At 45.9% G+C, this 24,433-nt stretch overlaps 1 protein-coding gene across 1 annotated transcript in view; it reads right to left on the reverse strand.

Annotated features, from left to right (window-relative positions):
* BEST2 (bestrophin 2) overlaps positions 1–13,768 on the reverse strand; it is a gene marked incomplete at its 5' end in the record, with an annotated part of 30,858 nt that extends 17,090 nt beyond the window's left edge. The window contains 3 exons of the mRNA XM_082254295.1: positions 4,760–4,993; positions 8,983–9,077; positions 13,617–13,768. Of these exons, the coding sequence (XP_082110421.1) occupies positions 4,760–4,993; positions 8,983–9,077; positions 13,617–13,768 (481 nt within the window). The remainder of the gene's footprint in view (positions 1–4,759; positions 4,994–8,982; positions 9,078–13,616) is intronic.
* Between the last annotated feature and the right edge of the window lie 10,665 nt (positions 13,769–24,433).

Raw genomic sequence — 24,433 nt, forward strand, 5'->3', positions numbered from 1 at the left:
TTGCTAAGGCCGAGTCCAGTAGGAGACCCCGCTCACAGAAGGAGGTCATACAAGTAGCTCAGTACCGCGATCCCCCCTTGGCGTAACAATGCTAACACCGTAGCTTACACTTTTGTGAAGACCCGAGGAGCAGAGGCGAGACCAAAGGGTAACGCCACAAACTGATAATGCTCCTCTCCCACAGTAATGCGTAGGAAGTGCATGTGACCGGCACATTTTGGAATGTGAAGGTAATCATCCTTGATGTCGAAAGAGGCAAGAAAATCCCCCTGATGCAGGGATGCCACCACCATGCGAATGGACTCCATCCTGAACTTCTGCACTCGCACAAAGCAGTTCAGCGCCTTGAGGTCCAGGATTGGACGCACCTTGCATTCCTTCCTGGGAACTGTAAACAGATTCGAGTAAAAACCCTGAAAAAGTTCAGAAGTCGGAACAATCACACCTTGAAGGGGCACCGCCCCAAAACAGAACCTGTAAGCAGCCAGGTGCAAGTTGTAAGAAAAGAACCTTGCCAGGGGACAAGAGCGAAATGCGATCTTGTAGCTGGACCGATTGACTTTGTGGACCCACTTGTCTTGTACCAGGGAAGTCCACGGGTCCAGAAACCAGCAAAGACGTCTCCTCACCCCCGATACGGGTGAGGGCGCACCTTCATGCTGAAGGACCCTTGTCCGCGGATCTAGAAAAATTTGCTCTCGGCTTGCCATACTAGGTTTGTTTGGATCCTCCAGAGGAGGTTTGAAAGGCTTCAAGCCCATTTCTGTCGACCCTGAGGGATGAAAAAAAACAGCTTACGAGTCAAGAAGGAGGGTCCACGTCTATGACGAGATTCCTTGCCCTTAGTAGCCTGTGGAAGAAAAGTACTCTTTCCCCTGTGAGACCTTTAATGATATCATCCAGAGTAGCCCCAAACAGGCGATCCCCTTGAAAGAGAAGATCAGTCAAGGCTTTTTTATAAGCTAAAAGACACGCGGAAGGACCACTGCCGAAACAGAGAGCCACATCCAAAGAGACATCGCAGATAAACTGCAGCCCCTAGACCAGCAAAGGCAGGGGGGAGCTGTTCTCCCTCCAGGTAATGGCGTAAAAGCTTAGCCCACTCAGCCAGAGTTTGCGACACCAGGCAATGGCGAATACCGGCCTCAGTGCTGAACCAGCCAGAGTGTGCATATTGCGGGCCACAGTCTCTGCCTTCAACCGGAATCATGGTTGCCTTGTTCAATCCGTAAACCGGAGTGTCCACCACCAGTGGAACTCATCATAGGGGTAAAGCCTAATAAATCGCTTAGGGGGGGACCTCAAGGGGATGCTTTAGTCGTCCCCACTCTTTAGCGACAATTCTGTAAAAATAGGGGGGGGGGGGGAGGAAACACCTTTGCCGCTCTGGATGGCTTGCGAGTGCAAAAAGGGAACCTGCGCCTCCGTCGCAGCTGCGTCCTGCATCTTCAAAGTCTCACGCACAGATACAATCAGTGCTTCCACCGGCGCCTTTTCGCGCACAGTTGCAGATGTGGAGGAATCATCCTCACTATCTGAGGACTCCGGGCACGTGGTCAAAGACCCAGCAGGGTGACCCATGTCCGCGGCGGCCGAAATCAGATTCAGGATCAAAAGAGACAGATAAGACAAGGGAAGGCAGAGGGCACTTTTTGCTAGGGCTCTACTGTTGCAGTGCATAGAAACACGCAGGCTACAGCAAAATGGCTGCACCAGGAGGGATCCCAAGGATCAAGGACAGGCTCAGGCAGGACAAGGGACCCTGGCAGGAGCCCCTACCAGGTACAACCCCCCAGGCCCCCATCGCCAGCATAGCGCCCTGCCCCCACCCCAGGGAGGTGGACCAGACCACCCACACAGCCCCAGCAAAAGTGGAGGGGGGGGTCAGATAAAGAGAGGGGTGCCTGATGGGAAGGAGGGGAACCCGGGGGTCTGACCATCCCAAGGAGAGGCCCATGTCCACCCCAAGAGGGGGGACAGCTACTTACCATACCAGGAACCAGGCGGGCACCGCTTCAGACCAAACCTCCTCTCCATCGAAACAGAGGGCTGTCGGCCAGGAAGAATGCTGCAATTCAGACTGAGACCGGGTCGTATGCGACCTTGCGAGGCGTTTAACTCGCAGGCAAGCCTCGTCCGGTGGGGCTATGATGCGGCCAACTTAGCGTGGAGCTGAGGTCTGCATGCACTCGCTGGCCAGACTGGGGTGACCACTGGATCTAGATTATTCAGCCTGTCGCCAAGTCCGGCAGTTAACTGCAGATCTCACAGGAAAAAAAAAAAAAAAAAACAGGAGAAAGATTTCTATAATAAAAGAAAAAATTGCCAGGACCAGAGATCGCAGCAAGGAATTAGGTCCTTATTTGTGACTAGGCAGGAAAAAAAACTAAGTAACCATAGCAGAGAGCGGGAGTATACCCCCTGGGACTGCCCATAGATGTAGCCAGATTATTTATTTTTCTGCCTAGTGTCCTACTCCTGTAGGGGGCAGTATAACCCAATGGTCATGAAGACCAGGAACTGTGTCCATCAATGAAAGAAAGAGAAAAATAATTTTTTAATACAGAAATGTTGGCTTCCTGAAAAGTAGGTCCATGTACAATATAGTATGCACTCAATACTTGGTCGGGGCTCCTTTTGCATGAATTCTTGCATCAATGCGGCGTGGCATGGAGGCGATCAGCCTGTGGCACTGCTGAGGTGGTATGGAAGCCCAGGTTGCTTTGATAGTGGCCTTCAGCCCATCTGCATTGCTGGGTTTGGGGTCTCATGTTCTTCTTGACAATACCCCACAGCTTCCTTATGGGGTTTAGGTCAGACAAGTTTGCTGGCCAATCAAGCACAGTGATACCATGATCATTAAACCAGGTATTGGTACTTTTGGCAGTGTGGGCAGGTGCCAAGTCCTGCTGGAAAATGAAATCAGCGTCTCCATAAAGCTGGTCAGCAGAGGGAAGCATGAAGTGCTCTAGAATTTCCTTACTTTTCAGTAAGTGAAACATTTCTGTATTAAAAATCTTTTTTTTTTTTTATTATTATTGGTCTTATGTAATATTCTAATTTTCTGAGATACTGAATTTTGGGTTTTCAGTAGCTGTAAGCCATAATCATCATAATTAAAAGAAAGAAAAGCTTGAAATGTATTACTCTGTGTGGAACGCATCTATATAAAATATAGGAGTTTCACTTTTTTTTTTTTTTATTTAATTACTGAAATAAATTAACTTTTTGATGATATTCTAAATTTTATGAGATGTTACCAGTGCACCATTGATCCATATCATATAGCCAGATATTTGTTAAAGCAAACACATCACAAATAGTGCAAGTGTAACTTTTAGGGGCCATGCGGGACTCCCTTATCAAGCAGGTAATGATCACATTTCTACTAATGGGGTGGGACTCCTGAAACTTTGCACTATGATGTGATTGCTGTAATAAATATCTGGACTATATACGTATAATGGCAACATTTTTTTTAATGTTTATAGCAGTTAAGCAGCTGGTGGCTATTGTAGCATACCCTTAAGCCTCGTACACACGCAACGATTATCGGCCGACCGATCGGCCGTTTTTTGTCCAGTGTTGTTGTGTTGGTTGAAATGTGCTCTAGACTGCACACAAATTTTTTCTGCCAACAACAACCAACTTCAGAAGTGATGTCATGTGCTGGTTAACTTTCCGTGTGTTTTTTTCTTCTCTGAGCATGCCCAGTCTTGCTCATCTGATTTTTGTCTGCAGAAATCTGTAGTGACTGATGAAAAATCGGCCGTTGTGGTGACGGCCAACAAAAATTTTATAGCATGCACACCAGATTTTGTTCGGCCGAAAAGTCGCAGTCGGTTGTCGGAATCATCATACTAACAAGTCGACAATCGGCCGATCGGATGTTGGCCGAAAATTCACGGCCAACAATCATTGCGTGTTTACGAGGCATTACTCGAAGCTTCTCCCAGGGAAGAGTGCGATGGCACTATGAATAGTAGCCCTGTGGTGAACAGGACAGACTGACTCCATATTGGTTATCTCAAGTTCACCACAAAAAAAATAGCCCCACCTTAGAAGAAAATATAGTATTAGCCTAAAATCGTGCTACATATGTCAACTATACCAAACCAGTCCCCCTGAGGAGGAAGTGGGGTGCAAGTTTTTCCTTATTAAGTAAAAAAAAAAAAAAAAGAACCACACATTCCAATCCTGTGTAGTCCTTACTTTTCTTACACAATGGCTGCATGCCTGTTCCTGGGCAGCGAGTCACTAGTTTACAGAATAACATTAAAAAGTCATCAATGGCAGCTTATATAACTCCCGTTTCTTTCAGGTTGTATTGTTAATTTACAGTTTAAAGGGCGTAGTTAGATAGCAAGCAGCGCATCATATGCATACTTAGTAAACTCGTACCCCACAGTGCCAAAAACCTTGGGTATGGTGATAATGGGTACCTAAACCCCAGCCCCTCTCCTCCATGCATACAGTTCTTGAGAGACATATTACCAAGCCCTGCGACATTGGAGGTAGGTGTCTATACCTATAAACAATACTTGCACAGGAACTTTTGTAGACTCCACCAGCAATGCAGATAGGCACAACACAATTGTTATGGCCCTTGTTTTCCAATATCAGTCTTTGTATATACTGTATATCAACCATGCAGACTTCTGTTCATGCAAAAGGCCTATATCACATAGCTACCCATTACCTATGGATCTCTAGGCTTTGTCACAAAGCAAACATACTTGAAACATTAACAGGAGCTCACCGGCCTCGACAACATGGTCTATAGTTGGGAACCTCTTAAAGGCTGCCGTGCTGACAGATCGCAAAATGAGTAATCCAGACAGGCTGCAATAACGCATGAGCGTCCTCCGGTACATTCTCCCCCGCTCGTCCGAACCGTGTACTGTAGCATTGATGGCACACATGACGCGATCTGGCATTGGCATGCACAGGTACTGGTTCCACCACCTGTTCACAACCAGGGTGACATAGAAACCTGCAGAACACAAGAACAAGAGGGTCAGGGGATGAAGATAAGGCCTAATGAGTGTGATAAAAGAGTGTTCACTAGAAAAAAAAAAAAGTCTAGTTAAATAAATAAAAAAAGCACAATGGCAAAAAATGGGCATTCAACACTTTTTTGAAACAGTATTAGAGGGATATTCTTTGATTTTTCAAATTCGTGTTTTTTTTTTTTTTAGGATGATATTTCTATACTTTGATTGGACTCTACCTGTGGTAAATTTAAATGGATTGGATAGGATTTGGAAAGGCACACACCTCACTATAAAAAGCCTCACAGCTGACAATGCATACTGTACTGGTGAGCAAAAGGCATGAGGTCAAAGGAACTGCCTGCAGAGCTCAGAAACAGGATTATTGCAAGGCACAGATCTGGGGTTGGCTACAAAAAATTCTGCTGTACTGAAGGCTCCCAAGAGCACAGAGTCCTCCATAATTCTCAAATGGAAGTTGGCACAACCAGGACTTTTCTAAGAGCTGCTCACCCAGCCAAACTGAGCAATCAGAGGTGACCAAGGTAACCAAGAACCCAATGGTCACTTTGAATGAGCTCCAGAGATCCTGTGTGGAGATGGGACACAGTTCCAAAAAAGGACAACCATCACTGCAGCCCTTCATTGATCTGGGCTTTATGGCAGAGTGGCTAAACAGTGCTTAACACATGAAAGCCCACTTTGAGGGTCCTTCAGGTGCTTTTTTGCAAACTCCGAGGAACAAGAATTCCTGGTCTGATGAAATCAAGATTAAACAGTTTGGCCTCTATTCTAAATCATTATGTCTGGAGGAAACCAGGCACCACTCATCACCTGCCCAATACCATCTCATAAGTGAAGCATGGTGGTGGCAGCATTATGCTGTGGGGGTGCATTTCGGCGGCATGGACTAGAAGAATGGTCAGGGTTGAGCTAATGCCGAATGGAGCAAAGTACAGAGGTAGCCTAAATGAAAGAAGGTTCACCTTCCAACATGACAACGATCCGAAGCACACAGCCAAGACAACACAGGAGTGGCCTAGGGACAACTCTGAATATCCTAGAGTCGCACAGCCAGAGCCCAGACTTAAAAACTCTATTGAACTTCTCTAGAGAGACCTGAAAATGGCTTTCCAACGACGGTCCCCACCCAACCTGACTAACCTTGGGAGGATTTGCAAAGAAGAATAGCAGAAAATCCCTCAATACAGGTGTGCAAAGCTTATTGCATCATACCCAAAAAGACTCACTGCTGTATTTGCTGACAAAGGTGCTTCAACAAAAGTACAGAATAAAAGGATCTGAATACTTAAGTTCCTGTGAAAGTTCAGTTTTTTCTTTTTAATAAATTCAGACATTTCTAAAATTCTGCTTTCACTTTTTCATTATTGGGTACTGAGTTACTGAGTGTAGATTAATGTGAAAATAAATAAATAATTTAAACAACTGTTGGATCAAGCTGCAACATGTCAAAATTGACATGTAATAAAAAAATTAAAAAAATGCACTATATATTTATACACACATTAAAAGGAACACTTTTTAATCAGAGTATAGCATCAAGTCAAATAAACTCCTAGGATATTGATCGCTCAGTTAACTAGCGGAGGCGATTGTTAATCAGTTTCAGCTGCTTTGGTGTTAATGAAATTTACAGGTGCACTAGATGGGCAACAACGAGACAACCCCCAAAACAGGAATGGTTTTACAGGTGGAGACCAATTAACTTTTTTTTTTTTCCCCCTACTCATTTTTTCTGATGGTTTTCCAATTCTTTTATATTTGGCTAGGGTCAGTGTCACTACTGGTAGCATGAGGAGATACCTGGACCCTATAGAGGTTGCACAGGCAGTCCAACTCCTCCAGGATGGCACATCAATATGTACCATTGCCAGAAGGTTTGCCGTGTCTCCCAGCACAGTCTCAAGAGCATGGAGGAGATTCCAGGAGACATGCAGTTACTCTAGGAGAGCTGGACAGGGCCATAGAAGGTCCTTAACCCATCAGCAGGACCGGTATCTGCTCCTTTGTGCAAAGAGGAACAGGATGAGCACTGCCAGAGCCCTACAAAATGACCTCCAGCCCTCCAGCGGGCCACTGGTGTGAATGTCTCTGACCAAACAATCAGAAACAGATTTCATGAGAGTGGCCTGAGGGCCGGATGTCCTCTAGTGGGCCCTGTGCCCACTGCCCAGCACTGTGGAGCTTGATTGGCATTTGCCATTTAACACCAGAATTGTCAGGTCCGCCACTGGTGCCCTGTGCTTTTTACAGGCGAGAAGCAGGTTCACCCTGAGCACATGTGACAGACATGAAAGTGCCTGTAGAAGCCGTGGAGAATGTTATGCTGCCTGTAACATCGTTCAGCAGGACCGGTTTGGTGGTGGGTCAGTGATGGTCTGGGGAGGCATATCCATGGAGGGGCGCACAGAACTCTACAGGCTAGACAATGGCACCCTGACTGTGATCAGGAATCGGAAAGAAATCCTTGGACCCATTGACAAACCCTATGCTGGTACAGTGGGTCCTGGGTTCCTCCTGGTGTACGACAATGCCCGGCCTCATGTGGCGAGAGCATGCAGCCAGTTCCTGGACAATGAAGAAATTGATACCAGGTGAGCCCCCACGCTCGCCTGACCTAAATCCAATAGAACACCTCTGGGACATTAGGTTTCAGTCCTTCTGATGCGCCAGGTTGCACCTCAGTCTGTTTAGGAGCTCAGTGATGCCCTGGTCCAGATCTGGGAGGAAAAACCCCAGGACACCATCCATGCTTTCAAGCACGTGGGGGGGGGTCTACAAACTACTGAGTACCATTCTGAGTTGCTGCAATGAAATTTCAGGAAAATGGACTAGCCTGCTGCATAATTCTTGCACTTTGATTTTCGGGGTGTCTTTGAATTCAGCCCTCTGTAGGGTGATAATTTCCATATCCATCAAACGATGTGGCATCGTTTCATTCCTAACACATTACCCAGTCCATATCAGTATAGATATCCAGCATAAAACTTTTCCCCATTGAGATCTGATGCATTTTCAAAGTGTTCCTTTAATTTATCTGAGCAGTGTATATATTATATATAAATCTTTATGTGTGCACACAACACCTTGTATTAGGCATTACGGTTTGCTAAAGAGAAAAAACAGAAACTGTTTGCTTTCAGTCAGTCTCTCTCCTTTTCTAATTGAAACGTGTGACGGATGGGGGCTGCTAGTCACTCCTCTGACTCTTTCAGCTGTGAATTTTGAACTACTGAGCCCTGTAAACAGTCTTTTTCAGCAAAGCAGGTAAGAGTAGCCTAAACATGTCAGTTAGACAAGAACTCCACCTCTGTCTGAAAAAATAAATAAATAAAAGCATTAAAAAAACAAATGCAACCACCACATCAAGGACTATCGAGCTGCAGTATATTACGTTTTTATTTTTGGTTTTTAATATAGAGGCAAATTCATAAAGCTTTCGGAACATAGGAATTTAACTATGACCAGCGGATATCAAGGTATTTATGAAGCAGAATTCTCCTAGCCAAATCAACTGGAAGAAGGAGCATGCATAGGTTAATTGGAACACCTGAAGCAACTAATGATGCTGCATGATGGGCGTGAATCATTGGTTGCTAGAACTCTGACAGCGGGGCCGCACAGTCACTGGTTGCTAGGATGCAGGTGACCGAGCCATACAACATCAATGGTTGTTCTAATGCAGATGGCCCCTGCTCAATAATAACTATAAATGCTGTGCGCGCCCAACCACCAGTTTCCAAGAGACCAGCTCAGCAACATTGTGGGCGATATTACTGGGCTGCAATGAGGACGAATTGTGCGGTATAGATACTCAGGCCTCAATGACGCCCCCCTCCTTTCCCGTTTTTCAACTACAGGCCTGAATATGAAAGCTGAGATTTAGTTGACTGCTATTTTAGCACAAAATTTGGCGGTAATACGGGTGGGGTCACGGGAAATGTAGGAATTTGCAGAAAAAGTCTCTTACCCAGCACAAAGGAGACAGGGATGAGATTGGCGTAGTTGTTGCAGTAAAGTGACACTTTTTCAAAGCTGCGTTTCTGATCCTCATTGAGTAGGAACCTGTGTAAGGGAAGAGAATTAAATCATGGTGGGCTAAGGGACCAACAATCGTCTTGGCACGTGTATTGAATTCCTACATCCCCAGCTTCTCAACAATACAAGATTGAATGGATAGACATGAATGCACAGATATAAAAACTTTTTTTAATATACATCCAATTTTACTGTATATGCACAGTGGGTATAACATGTCTACACACTTAAAATTTCAGGTTTCTGTGATGTAAAAAAAAATACATTTCACTTTTAATGTGACCTATAAACTGTACAACTCAAATGAAAAAAAAAAAAAAAAAAAAAAAAAAATGAAATCTTTTGGGGGGAGGGGGTGAAAATAAAAAAATTAAATAATGTGGTTGCATAAGTGTGCACACCCTTTTGTAACTGGGGATGTAGCTGTATTCACAATAAGGCCCCTTTCACACAGGCGGACCGTTCAGATCCGCCTGTCCGTTTTTTTGGCGGATCTGAACGGTCCCCCCATGCATCTCTATGGTGGATCGGATGTCAGCGGAGACATGTCCGCTGACACCCGATCCGATCCGTCAAATCTGGACGGATGGAAACCCTATTTTCCATCCGTCCAGCGGATCGGATGAGAATGGACTGACGGTCCGTTCCCATCCGATTTCCCCCATAGAGATGCATGGGGAACTGACAGCTTTGTCTCCGCACACAGCACGGAGACACAGCTATCATCCTCCTGCTCAGCGGGGGATCGGCGGCTCGATCCCCCGCTGAGAAAAGCGGAGTCCGTTTGACGGACACACTGTGTGAAAGGAGCCTTAAGCAATCACATTCAAACTCATGTTAAATAGGAGTCAGTACACACCTGCCATCATTTAAACTGCCTCCGATTAACCTCAAATAAAGTTCAGCTGTTCTAGTAGGTCTTTCCTGACATTTTCTTAGTTGCATCCTCCAGCAAAAGCCATGGTCTGCAGAGAGCTTCCAAAGCATCAGCGGGATCTCCTTGTTAAAAGGTATCAGTCAGGAGAAGGGTACTAAATAATTTCCAAGGCATTAGATATACCATGGAACACAGTGAAGACAGCCATCAGGTCAAGAAAATATGGCACAACAGTGACATAACAAGAACTGGACGTTCCTTCAAAATTGATTAAAAGACAAGAAGAAAACTGGTCAGGGAGGCTGCTAAGAGGCCTACAGCAACATTAAAGGAGCTGCAGGAATATCTGGCAAGCACTGGCTGTGTGGTACATGTGACAACAATCTCCCATATTCTTCATATGTCTGGGCTATGGGGTGGATTGGCAAGACGGAAGCCTTTTATTACGAAGAAAAACATCCAAGCCCGGGTAATTTTGCAAAAACACATCTGAAGTCTCCCAAAATCATGTGGGAAAATGCATTCTGGTCTGATGAAACCAAGGTTGAACTTTTTGACCATAATTCCAAAAGATATGCTTGGTGCAAAAACAACACTGCACATCACCAAAAGAACACCATACACACAGTGAAGCATGGTGGTGGCAGCATCATGCTTTTGGGGCTGTTTTTTCTTCAGCTGAAACAGGGGCCTTAGTCAAGGTAGAGGGAATTATGAACAGTTCCAAATACCAGTCAATATTGGCACAAAACCTTCAGGCTTCTGCTAGAAAGCCGAACATGAAGAGGAGCTTCATCTTTCAGCATGACAACGACCCAAAACATACATCCAAATCAACAAAAAAATGGCTTCACCAGAAGAAGATTAAAGTTTTGGAATGGCCCAGCCAGAGTCCAGACCTGAATTCGACTGAAAATCTGTGGGGTGATCTGAAGAGAGCTGTGCACAGGAGATGCCCTCACAATCTGACAGATTTGGAGTTGTTTTTGCAAAGAAGAACGGGCAAATATTGCCAAGTCAAGATGTGCCATACTGATAGACTCATACCCCAAAAAACTGAGTGCTGTAATAAAATCAAAAGTCATCAAAAAAGCAAAAGGTTCTTTTAAAGGGTGTGCCACTTCTGCAACCATATTATTTTAGGTTTTTTTTTTTTTTTTTTTTTTACACCCCACCTTAATGATTTCAGTTTGTTGTTCAACTGAGTTGTACAGTTTATAGGTCACATTAAAAAGGTGGGAAAAGTTCTGAAATGATTCATCTCTTTCTCTTTTTTTTTATATCACAGAAACCTGACATTTTAACAGGGGTATGTAGACTTTTTATATCAACTTTATATCCACTATATTCCAAAAGATAGTGGTCTCCCAACTGTGACCTGCGGGCCAGATGCGGCCGTTGGGAGACTATTCCTCCCACTGCTGTGAGGCACTATTCCTCCCACTGACACCAACAATGGGGCATTATTCCTTCCAATGACACCATCGATGGGGCATAATTCCTCCCACTGACACCACCAACAATGGAGCATTATTCCTTTCAATGACACCATTGATAGGGCATAATTCCTCCCACTGACACAAACAATGGAGCATTATTCCTTCCAATGACACCATCGATGGGGCATAATTCCTCCTACTGAAACCACCAACAATGGAGCATTATTCCTTCCAATGACACCATCGATGGGGCATAATTCCTCCTACTGAAACCACCAACAATGGAGCATTATTCCTTCCAATGACACCATCGATGGGGCATAATTCCTCCCACTGAAACCACCAACAATGGAGCATTATTCCTTCCAATGACACCATCGATGGGGCATAATTCCTCCCACTGAAACCACCAACAATGGAGCATTATTCCTTCCAATGACACCATTGATAGGGCATAATTCCCCCCACTGACACCAACAATGGAGCATTATTCCTTCCAATGACACCATCGATGGGGCATAATTCCTCCCACTGAAACCACCAACAATGGAGCATTATTCCTTCCAATGGCACCATTGATAGGGCATAATTCCTCCCACTGACACCAACAATGGAGCATTATTCCTTCCAATGACACCATCGATGGGGCATAATGCCTCCCACTGACAAACGATTGTGCACATTTTTTTTTTTTTACATTGACACAAACCGTGAGGTAGTATTCCTTCCACTGGCACCAACAATGGGGCACTTTTCCTCCCACTAAAAAACAATTTGGCACTATTCCTTCCAATGAAGACACCAATGATATATTTTTCCTCCCTCTCATACCAATGATGGGCCAATATTCCTCCCCCTAATGACCACAGGCACTGCAATGTTTGCCTCCCATTGACACTGGGGTATTTTCCACTCACAAAGAAACCAGCCCCTCGCTAAGGTCTGAAGGACAATAAGCTGGCCCTTTGGTTAAAAAAATTAGAAACCCCTGACCTAGGACAAGAGTTTTGTTACTGGCAGGATCACCAAGTGAAAAAACACAACGACCTTATCCAAGAACTGGTGAGCTGTAATATATTAAATTTTTGTTTTTAGGTTTATATATGCTTTAAAGTGGTTCTAAAGGCACAAGGTTTTTAACACTCATACAGCCCCCCACCACAAATACTTACCGGGGCCCCCTCTCGATCCAGCAATGTACAGGAGAGCCTTGCCTCTCTGGGGGCTCGCACTCCTGACTGGCTTTTGGCAGCAGCGGGAGCCAATCACAGCAAGTTACCCAATCAGGAGACAAATGGGGTGGGGCTGAACTGCAGCTGTGTGTGTGAATGGACACACAGACCCGCAGGTCAGGAGCATGCCTGCTTGTGTGCCCCCAGAGAAAGCTACTTGTTTTGGGGCACCTGCCAGGAGGGAGGAACCAGGAGCACTGGCATGAGACCCGAGAAGAGGAGGATTCTGGCTGCTCTGTGCAAAACCATTACACAGAGCAGGTAAGTATAACATGTTAATTATTTAAAAACGAAAACAAGGCTTTAGTATCACTTTAGGCTGTGAGATTCCAAATGATCAGTAGATCTGTAGATACAGACAACTGTAGTTCTATGCAAATTTCCTTGTCCTGGAATTGTCATGCCAAGTCCTGCGTTCCTCCCCCACCTCTTATGCCTCCCTCCTGATGAAAAGGCTGTAGGCCACATTCACATAACAATAGGTAAGCTCAGAGGACAAGGCCGGGCTCCAATTCATATGAAAATGTAGGATTTGCATATAACTGTAGCTGCCATTCCTCTCTGGATCTCTCAACATCTGCTTATGTATTGCTTCATCACAGACTCAATTTTTATTGTCTGCATTAACTTTAAATGGTCTTATGTGTGTATGGGGCACAAACAGCCAAAGGCAGTACATGTCTTAGTCATGCAAGGTAATGAGTCACGTACACACACATACACACATATATATATATAACATATAACCTATATAAATTTTTCTTTAAAGAGGAAGTATACTTCCTCTGCAGACATTTACCTATAGGTATTGAAAAGATCTAAGCTTGCACCGTTTAGGAGATATTTACATTACAGGCAGCCAATGACATCACTGGCACATGCGCTCTGAAGTTTTCCAAGTTTACAACCTCTTAAATTCCCCAATGAGTACAATGATATGCAATATGCAAGTAGTTCAGTTTCGGTTATTCTAACTAATGCTGTAACTGCCCCCTACAAAGGACTGAACCCAATTTACCTGTATGTAATACTGAGCGCCAGATACATGAGAAAAAAGGCCAGAAACTCTTTGTACAATAGCTTGTAAATGCTTCCTCTCCATAGTAACAGGAGCTTATAGAACCCGCCAAATCGTGCATTGGCCACCCGTGCTGTATATGTGACGGTCATGGCACCCAGCTACGTGGCACAACTCCGAAACCTGAAAAAAGAGAAAAATAAAAATCATTAAAAAGGTAATCAGGGGTAATGGGACACTCAGAAGCTGGGTAAATGTAATAAGATATTACAGGGGTAATAGGACACTCAGGAGCTGGGTTACTGTAATAAGATATTACAGGGGTAATAAGACACTCAGGAGCTGGGTTACTGTAATAAGATATTACAGGGGTAATAAGACACTCAGGAGCCGGGTTACTGTAATAAGATATTACAGGGGTAATAAGACACTCAGGAGCTGGGTTACTGTAATAAGATATTACAGGGGTAATAGGATACTCAGGAGCTGGGTTACTGTAATAAGATATTACAGGGGTAATAGGACACTCAGGAGCTGGGTTACTGTAATAAGATATTACAAGGGTAATAGGACACTCAGGAGCTGGGTTACTGTAATAAGATATTACAGGGGTAATAGGACACTCAGGAGCCGGGTTACTGTAATAAGATATTACAGGGGTAATAGGACACTCAGGAGCTGGGTTACTGTAATAAGATATTACAGGGGTAATAGGACACTCAGGAGCTGGGTTACTGTAATAAGATATTACAGGGGTAATAAGACACACAGGAGCCGGGTTACTGTAATAAGATATTACAGGGGTAATAGGACACTCAGGAGCCGGGTTACTGTAATAAGATATTACAGGGGTAATAAGACACTCAGGAGCTGGGTTACTGTAATAAGATATTACAGGGGTAATAAGACACTCAGGAGCTGGGTTACTGTAATAAGATATTACAAGGGTAATAGGACACTCAGGAGCTGGGTTACTGTAATAAGATATTACAGGGGTAATAGGACACTCAGGAGCCGGGTTACTGTAATAAGATATTACAGGGGTAATAAGACACTCAGGAGCTGGGTTACTGTAATAAGATATTACAGGGGTAATAGGATACTCAGGAGCTGGGTTACTGTAATAAGATATTACAGGGGTAATAAGACACTCAGGAGCTGGGTTACTGTAATAAGATATTACAAGGGTAATAGGACACTCAGGAGCTGGGTTACTGTAATAAGATATTACAGGGGTAATAAGACACTCAGGAGCCGGGTTACTGTAATAAGATATTACAGGGGTAATAAGACACTCAGGAGCTGGGTTACTGTAATAAGATATTACAGGGGTAATAGGATACTCAGGAGCTGGGTTACTGTAATAAGATATTACAGGGGTAATAAGACACTCAGGAGCTGGGTTACTGTAATAAGATATTACAAGGGTAATAGGACACTCAGGAGCTGGGTTACTGTAATAAGATATTACAGGGGTAATAGGACACTCAGGAGCCGGGTTACTGTAATAAGATATTACAGGGGTAATAGGACACTCAGGAGCTGGGTTACTGTAATAAGATATTACAGGGGTAATAGGACACTCAGGAGCTGGGTTACTGTAATAAGATATTACAGGGGTAATAAGACACACAGGAGCCGGGTTACTGTAATAAGATATTACAGGGGTAATAGGACACTCAGGAGCCGGGTTACTGTAATAAGATATTACAGGGGTAATAAGACACTCAGGAGCTGGGTTACTGTAATAAGATATTACAGGGGTAATAAGACACTCAGGAGCTGGGTTACTGTAATAAGATATTACAAGGGTAATAGGACACTCAGGAGCTGGGTTACTGTAATAAGATATTACAGGGGTAATAGGACACTCAGGAGCCGGGTTACTGTAATAAGATATTACAGGGGTAATAGGACACTCAGGAGCTGGGTTACTGTAATAAGATGTTACAGGGGTAATAGGACACTCAGGGGCTGGGTTACTGTAATAAGATATTACAGGGGTAATAAGACACTCAGGAGCTGGGTTACTGTAATAAGATATTACAGGGGTAATAGGATACTCAGGAGCTGGGTTACTGTAATAAGATATTACAGGGGTAATAAGACACTCAGGAGCTGGGTTACTGTAATAAGATATTACAGGGGTAATAGGATACTCAGGAGCTGGGTTACTGTAATAAGATATTACAGGGGTAATAAGACACACAGGAGCTGGGTTACTGTAATAAGATATTACAGGGGTAATAAGACACTCAGGAGCCGGGTTACTGTAATAAGATGTTACAGGGGTAATAGGACACTCAGGGGCTGGGTTACTGTAATAAGATATTACAGGGGTAATAGGACACTCAGGAGCTGGGTTACTGTAATAAGATATTACAGGGGTAATAAGACACTCAGGAGCTGGGTTACTGTGTGTAATAACTGCATTACTGCTCCATTGTGTTATCTCTCCTGATTAATTAGTAACATTTCTGGGTGCCTGTTATTGACCTCCTTAGGATGAGAACAGATAGGAGAAATTTGTGGAGAATGTGAAGTAATGCGTTCTGGTCTTTAATCTTTGTACAAAGTGGCCATTTTTATTATAGTCTGTCTAGTCTATATACTGTCTGCTTTTTGAGGTGTTAATACATTCCTGACAATAGCAAGCGCTGGAAAGTCCATTAGATTTTAGATTGAGCCATTCTGTCCAAGGACAGGTTAAGTCCATATAAAACAAACGAGCAGCGCAGGTGCAGAGATAACCAGACTAATTCCCATGGATCACCATGGCCTTCTCTATTCGGGGTCAGGAGAGGACTGCGTTGTTCTATAGAAACCTCATTCTCCCTTTGTGGCTTCGGCGAGATAACGCAAAGGGAGTCTGATTATTCATGAAATGGAACTTTCTTAGTGACACTTTGATAAATGAACAAGCCTTATCTGAGAGACTTATCTGTAAGTAACATGTGCAGAAATCACAGACTGACACTACTCCAGTTTTACCCATTGACAACATATGTCCCATAATGATAATTGTGGACCCATACCCATCGTTGGTCATAATAAAAAAAAAATAAAAAAAAAAAATGTATGTGATTCTATGATTTTTTTGAATGCATTATTTTTGAGATTTTTACAAAGCTTTTTTTTCAGAAATGAGGTTTCCCACTGCAAAAAGTATAGAGCAGCACTTGATAAAACACAGTGGACCAACACCAGCAGGTGACATGGCTCCCCAAATCATCACTGACTGTGGAAAATGTTGCATTTAATTTGGAAATCAAGATCCCAGAGTCTGGAGGAGGAGTGGAGAGGCAAATAAGTTGCATGAGCAGACATCCCAACCTGCAAAAACTCATTTCAGGGAGGTGGCAAAGTAATTTCAGGGAGGTGAGCCCCCCCCCCCCCCACACGCACGCCTGCGCCGCATCCCCCTTTCCAATTTAACACTACCAGAGAATAATGAAACTAAATGTAATCAGTATACCTGGTCACTGATGCTGGTACTGGTCACTGATGCTGGTACTGTTCACTGGTGCTGGTACTGTACTGCTCTGGTAACTGGTGCGGGTACTGGTCACTGGTGCTGGTACTGGTCCACTGGTGCTGGTACCGGTCACTGGTGCTGGTACTGGCGCTCGTACTGGTCTCTGGTACTGGCCTATTCACTGATGCTGGTATTGGCCTGGTTACTGGTGCTGGTTACTGGCCTGGTCACTGGTGCTGGTTACTGGCGCTGGTACTGGCCTGGTCACTGGTGCTGGTCACTGGTGCTGGTACTGGCCTGGTCACTGGTGCTGGTACTGGCCTGGTCACTGGTGCTGGTACTGGCCTGGTCACTGGTGCTGGTACTGGCCTGGTCACTGGTGCTGGTACTGGTACTGGTCACTGGTGCTGGTACTGGCCTGGTCACTGGTGCTGGTACTGGTGCTGGTACTGGCCTGGTCACTGGTACTGTGCTGGTCACTGGTGCTGGTACTGGCCTGGTCACTGGTGCTGGTCACTGGTGCTGGTCACTGGTGCTGGTACTGGCCTGGTCACTGGTGCTGGTACTGGCCTGGTCACTGGTGCTGGTACTGGTACTGGCCTGGTCACTGGTGCTGGCCTGGTCACTGGTGCTGGCCTGGTCACTGGTGCTGGTACTGGCCTGGTCACTGGTCACTGGTGCTGGTACTGGTCACTGGTGCTGGTACTGGCCTGGTCACTGGTGCTGGTACTGGCCTGGTCACTGGTGCTGGTACTGGCCTGGTCACTGGTGCTGGTACTGGCCTGGTCACTGGTGCTGGTACTGGCCTGGTCACTGGTGCTGGTCACTGGTGCTGTTCCTGGTCACTGGTGCTGGTCACTGGTGCTGGTCACTGGTGCTGGTCACTGGTGCTGGTACTGGCCTGGTCACTGGTGCTGGTACTGGTGCTGGTACTGGTCACTGGTGCTGGTACTGGCCTGGTCACTGGTGCTGGTACTGGCCTGGTCACTGGTGCTGGTACTGGCGCTGGCCTGGTCACTGGTGCTGGTCACTGGCCTGGTCACTGGTGCTGGTCACTGGCCTGGTCACTGGTGCTGGTACTGGCCTGGTCACTGGTGCTGGTGCTGGTCACTGGTGCTGGTACTGGCCTGGTCACTGGTGCTGGTACTGGCGCTGGCCTGGTCACTGGTGCTGGTACTGGCCTGGTCACTGGTGCTGGTACTGGCCTGGTCACCGGTGCTGGTACTGGCCTGGTCACCGGTGCTGGTACTGGCCTGGTCACCGGTGCTGGTACTGCTCACTGGTCACTGGTGCTGGTACTGGCCTGGTCACTGGTACTGGTCACTGGTGCTGGTACTGGCCTGGTCACTGGTGCTGGTACTGGCCTGGTCACTGGTGCTGGTCACTGGTGCTGGTACTGGCCTGGTCACTGGTGCTGGTCACTGGTGCTGGTACTGGCCTGGTCACTGGTGCTGGTACTGGCCTGGTCACTGGTGCTGGTCACTGGTACTGGCCTGGTCACTGGTGCTGGTACTGGCCTGGTCACCGGTGCTGGTACTGACCTGGTCACCGGTGCTGGTCACTGGTGCTGGTACTGCTCACTGGTCACTGGTGCTGGCCTGGTCACTGGTGCTGGTACTGCCCTGGTCACCGGTGCTGGTACTGGCCTGGTCACTGGTGCTGGTACTGCTCACTGGTCACTGGTGCTGGTACTGGCCTGGTCACTGGTGCTGGCCTGGTCACTGGTGCTGGTCACTGGTGCTGGTCACTGGTGCTGGTACTGGCACTGGCCTGGTCACTGGTGCTGGTACTGGCCTGGTCACTGGTGCTGGTCACTGGCGCTGGTCACTGGCTGGTACTGGCCTGGTCACTTGCTGGTACTGTCACAGAGTGGGGTGTCACAGTGTCACAGTCCCGCGCGCGCCAAAATGCCTCCTGGAGTAGAATGTGGCTGTAGTAGAGAGCAAAGCCGCTTCTTGCTCTTTGCAGCTCCTCCCACAGGCGGAGTGCATGACTCATATCACTCCGCCTGTGAGCCGGATCTACTTCGGCTCCGACGTGATGTCTGTGCAGGCTCAGCTTGCTGACAGCTGTCACACTCCTGCCTGCATCGATCGATGAGTCATCTCATCTGACTCACTCACACACAGAGCCGGGATATTGCTCTGAGCTCGCGGGTGTCCGTGAGCTCAGGGCGGATAGCGGGAGTGTCCCGCGACTTGCGGGAGACTTGAGATGTCTGCATGAGGTCCAGTGTGATGTTTCCACAGTCAGTGATGATTTGGGGAGCCATGACATCTGCTGGTGTTGGTCCAATGTGTTTTATCAAGTCCAAAGTCAGCGCAGTCCTCTACCAGGAAATTTGAAAGCTCTTCATGCTTCCCTCTGCTGACCAGCTTTATGGAGATGCTGATTTAATTCTCCAGCAGGACTTGGCACCTGCCCACACTGCCAAATGTACCAATACCTGGTTTAATGTTCATGGTATCACTGTGCTTGATTGGCCAGACCACTTGCCTGACCTAAACCCTATAGAGCAGTGCTTCTTAACCTGGGTTCGATCGAACCCCAGGGGTTCGGTGGGTCAGTCTTGAGGGTTCGGCACACCCTCCGCTAGTACCACTTTGCTGTCAGGGACTATTTCTCCAGTTTCGGGCATGTCCTTCCGCTCCCGCTCCGCTCGCAGCTCTCTCTGCCCCTGGCTCACTCTCAACCTGGGACCTCGACCTGGGATCTATATGGGGGACCAGATCCCCCATATAGATCCCCCCTTACAGCAGGCCAGGGTGAGGTCCCATCCCCCATATAGATCCCCCCTTACAGCAGGCCAGGGTGAGGTGAGGTCCCGTCCCCCATATAGATCCCCCCTTACAGCAGGCCAGGGTGAGGTGACATGAGACATAATAATGAGAGTGGCACTTGCCAAGATAAAGCCGCGCATTTCTGAACTGGTCTCTGAAAGACAACAGCAGAAGTCACACTAATTTGCAGTAAATATTCATTATTAGGTTTTTGTTTTTGTGTGAAAATCATGTTTTAATGGTTTTGTTCTTTGTTCTTAATGGTTTTGTTCATTTTGTGCACCTTTGTATAAATATATACCTATGTTTTGAATTTGAAAAAATCATATTTTATTTTTCCAATTAAGAAGGGTTCGGTGAATGCGCATATGAAACTGGTGGGGTTCAGTACCTCCAACAAGGTTAAGAACCACTGCTATAGAGAATCTGTGGAGTATTGTCAAGAGGAAGATGAGAGACACCAGACCCAACAATGCAGAAGAGCTGAAGGCCGCTCTCAAAGCAACCTGGGCTTCCATAACACCTCAGCAGTGCCACAGGCTGATCGCCTCCATGCCACGCCGCATCGATGCAGTAATTCATGCAAAAGAAGCCCTGACCAAGTACTGAGTACATACTGTACATGGACATACTTTTCAGCAAGCCAACATTTCTGTATTAAAAATGTCTTGGGCCAGCCCTGAAGGTAGGTGTCCCAATACTTTTGACAATATAGTTTATGTTACCTACAGAAGGTGAGGGGTGGGATAAGAGGTCATATGTCTGATGTACCAATACACCTGAACCCTGTACTATGTACATTACCCAGGTAAAGGGAGGGATTAGAGACCATAGGTCTGATGTGCCATGACACCTGCCCCCTACACACTGTCAGGGCTGTGTCTTGTCCTAGGCTGACAAGGCCCAGGCCTAGGGTGGGACTTGGCAGTGGGGGGCAGCAAAAAAAGCTGCATCATGCAAGAAAAAAAAAAAAAAAAAAAAAACAGCCTCCTCTTGACTCCTGCAAGAAAAGGGTCCCTGCCGGCTTGCGCTACACTTTTAGTATAGTGCCAGTCTTATGGGGTGAGTTGGGAAAGAGGGCAGGGTCCAGGAGGCAAATCAGTCAGGCACCCTCAAAACGGTCACACTGCTACCTGCCGGTATGATAATACAGGCGAATGAGGACGTTCGGACAGACTGCAGCCCGCCGACCACACTTAATAAAACTTTTAATTGTATATGATGGCAATTATATTTTGGATCTGCTAACCTCATATATGCTATCGCAATATGTCACTGGATTACTCCTATCTTTTAAGATATTTGGACTTGTGCTTGCTGCCACTGATTATTTCACTTATTTGTTTAACGACTATGGACTTCCTAGTCATTATACAAACAAGTGAAATAATCCTATGATTACAATCAGTGGCAGCAAACACAAGTCCAAATATCTTAGGCTGCACTAATGGGCACTGACAGGCTGCACTGGTGGCCACTGATGGGGCTGTACTGATATACTGCACTGATGGGCACTGATGAGGCTGAACTCATGGGAACTGATGAGGCTACGCTGATAGGCACTGATGAGGCTGAACTTACAGGAACTGATGAGGCTACGCTGATGGGCACTGATACACTGTGGTTGTGGTCTGTGGTTTACAGATGATAGGGAGGGTCATAACAGGAAGGGGTGTGGCCTTTACAGGAAGGGGTGGGTCATTTTTAAATTAGGGGGTGCACAAGTTTAGTCAGGCCTAGGGCAGCACAAAACCTAAATACACCACTGCACACTGCACCTTACATACTCCAGCACCCTATACCTAGGCTGAAGTTTCAAGCCTCTCCCACCGTTTGTAAAACTTTGCCACACCTAGACTTCTCCATGGCACACTCCATACAATGCTAATACCTCAACCACCACCCAACCCCCTACTGTGCCCCGGTTCTCAGGAATTCTCATTTTCAGAAATTCCAAGGTACAAGCATCATAGGGCCTGGACAGATGAACAGAGCATAGGGGAGTGAAGTGGATCACTATAGGTGTCTGGAATGATTCAATTCCCTTTATACAATGGGTCAGAGCTCATCTAAAATTACAAAACTGTTGTATCATCAGAAATAACATTATCCAGACCTCCGAAGCTCAGTCACAGTGCATGCAGCCCACACAGTGGAAGGATTTATACAGTTCTGACTCCTGGTAGGGGGGTTGTATTCCTCTGTTCCAGATAAAACACAATAGACATTCCATTTTTATTGGATTAGTCAGCATTCCTCCACTTTCCCTGCACTTGACTCTATCCAGGGTAGTCCATCCGCCATACAGACCTGAGAATTCAGGATTACCTGGGTAAACCAGCCCTGCAACCCAACACTAAGAGGACCTGTACAAACTGACCACAGCTTACCACAGAATTCGGGGGCCGCCATTCCTGTAAGCAAAGACCTTCATAAATAAATGATACTATTCGTAAACCAGATTTCTGCAGAATAGCTCAGAAATAACATACACATCCATTTCTGTAGAAGCAAGCTTACCTACGAATTTGCAGCGATAATCAGGACACAGCTGGACGCAAACAATCCGTGCAGCCTTCTGAGATGGTCACAGACGGGCAGACTGTCACGCTGGCGGGAGATCAGTGACTGAGGGATTCCGGAATGTTCCGTACACAGCAGGTATCACAGGATGACGGGAGGATGTGACCCGCGGGGTTTACGCTGATCAGTTCCAAGAGTGCTAATTAAAATTAGAGGGACTGAAATCTCCAACTAAGGATATGAGGGCCGAATACAACACTAGATCCCGGAGACTGGTGTCCGAAATCATCCCCTGAAACTACACCAGGCACGGCAGCTTAGGGGTAAGAATGCGTGGATGCACTGCAAAGGCATCTGCGCCTGGGCACACCTGTTATGGGGCACTACTGAGATAACATTAAGGTGAAAATTATAAATGGTTGTCAGAAGAAGAGGAGCAAGAAATGGGACAGAAAAGGAAATTTAATCGCTGCACTCTAGGCTGCAGCAACTTTATATATTATAAATGATATTCTTATTCTCCAAAAATAATCAATACACATCCACTACTTAAAGTGGTTTCAAAACCTTAAGGTTTTCCACCTTAATGCATTATATACATTAAAAGTCAAACTATAGGCAAAAAACTTTTATTTTTATTTTGGATAGAGCAAGGGAGGGTTATAACTAGTGATCGACCAATATCGTTTTTTTTTTTTTTTTTTTTTTTTTTTTTTATTGCCAATACTGATATTTTTGTCATCGCATAGCGGTATTGGCTGATATTTTCAAACATTTAAAACAAAATGTATTTATTTATTTATTTATTTTTTTTTTTAACACAGGTACTGTTGTGGAGGGATCAAGACCCTCAAACCCCTCCTCTGCACTTAAAGCATTCAAAACACCAAGTTTGGCTGTTTTGAATGCTGTCATTTTTTTTTAATCTGGCGCAGAGTACCCGGAAGTGATATCATGACATCACTTCCGGGTTTTTACATGGAGACCCGATCAGAGCCGAATGCAGCTTTGACCAGGTGTTCTCTTCAGCGGCCGTGCAGGTAGGATGCCCGGGTCTCCCGGTGGGACAGGAGACCCGGGCGAACCGCGGAAGGCGGCGGGTACGTCCCCTCTTCTCAGCCACATCGGTTGTTATTACAAGACAGCCGACCGTCGGCTATGGACGCCGGTACCGGGGTGATGCCTCTAGCTGCAGGCATCACTCCGGTACAAGCACTTTCCCCGAAATATGGGCAACCTAAGGGGCCGATTCCAATATATCGGGGAAAGTGCAGATCGGCCCTCGATATATCAGCTTTGCCGATAATCGGTCGATCCCTATTTATAACCCATTTTATTTTTTTTCCCCATCTGTGTCCCATTACAGAGATTTCCCTTCACTTCCTGTCCCATAACCAAAACAGGAAGTGAGAGGAAATCCCTGTAAATCAAAGGAATTCCTTTGGGACCCCCAAGTCATCAAAACTGGTGTCCCCATTGGAATATTTCCCCAATATTACTTTTTTGGGATCCCAAAATTTGGGTAATTTCTACTAATAATGGTAAACAGGATAAATAGAGAGGGTGAATCTCCCTAACGAGGGCACAGACAACAATAAAAACTGACAGGGGTCTAATCTCTCTCCAATCTATGCCTTTAGGTATACTTTAAGATGAACCCCCCCCCCCCCCCCTTTTCCTTACCTGAGCCCGATCTGATCCAGCGATGTGCATGAGTGCAGCGGCTCCAGTCACTGTCTCTCTCCTCATTGGACAAATTGATAGCAGCGGGAGCGATTGGCTCTCAGTGCTGTCAATCATATCCAGTGACACGGGAGCAGGGCCGAGTCCCTTTGTCTTGTGTCAATGGACACAGCAGCGGGACTCGAGACCGAGAAGAGGAGGATTGGGCCCGTTATGTGCAAAACTATTACACAGAGCAGCATAACAAGCGTGCTTTACTGCATATACACACTGATTTTACTGATAGGGTTTAGTAACACTTTAATGCATTAGGATAAAAAAACCTTCTGTGTGTAGCAGCTCCCCTAATACTTACC

This window comes from Pelophylax lessonae, assembly GCF_965119305.1.
Source record: "Pelophylax lessonae genome assembly, chromosome: 4".
Classification (NCBI taxonomy): Eukaryota; Metazoa; Chordata; class Amphibia; order Anura; family Ranidae; genus Pelophylax; species Pelophylax lessonae.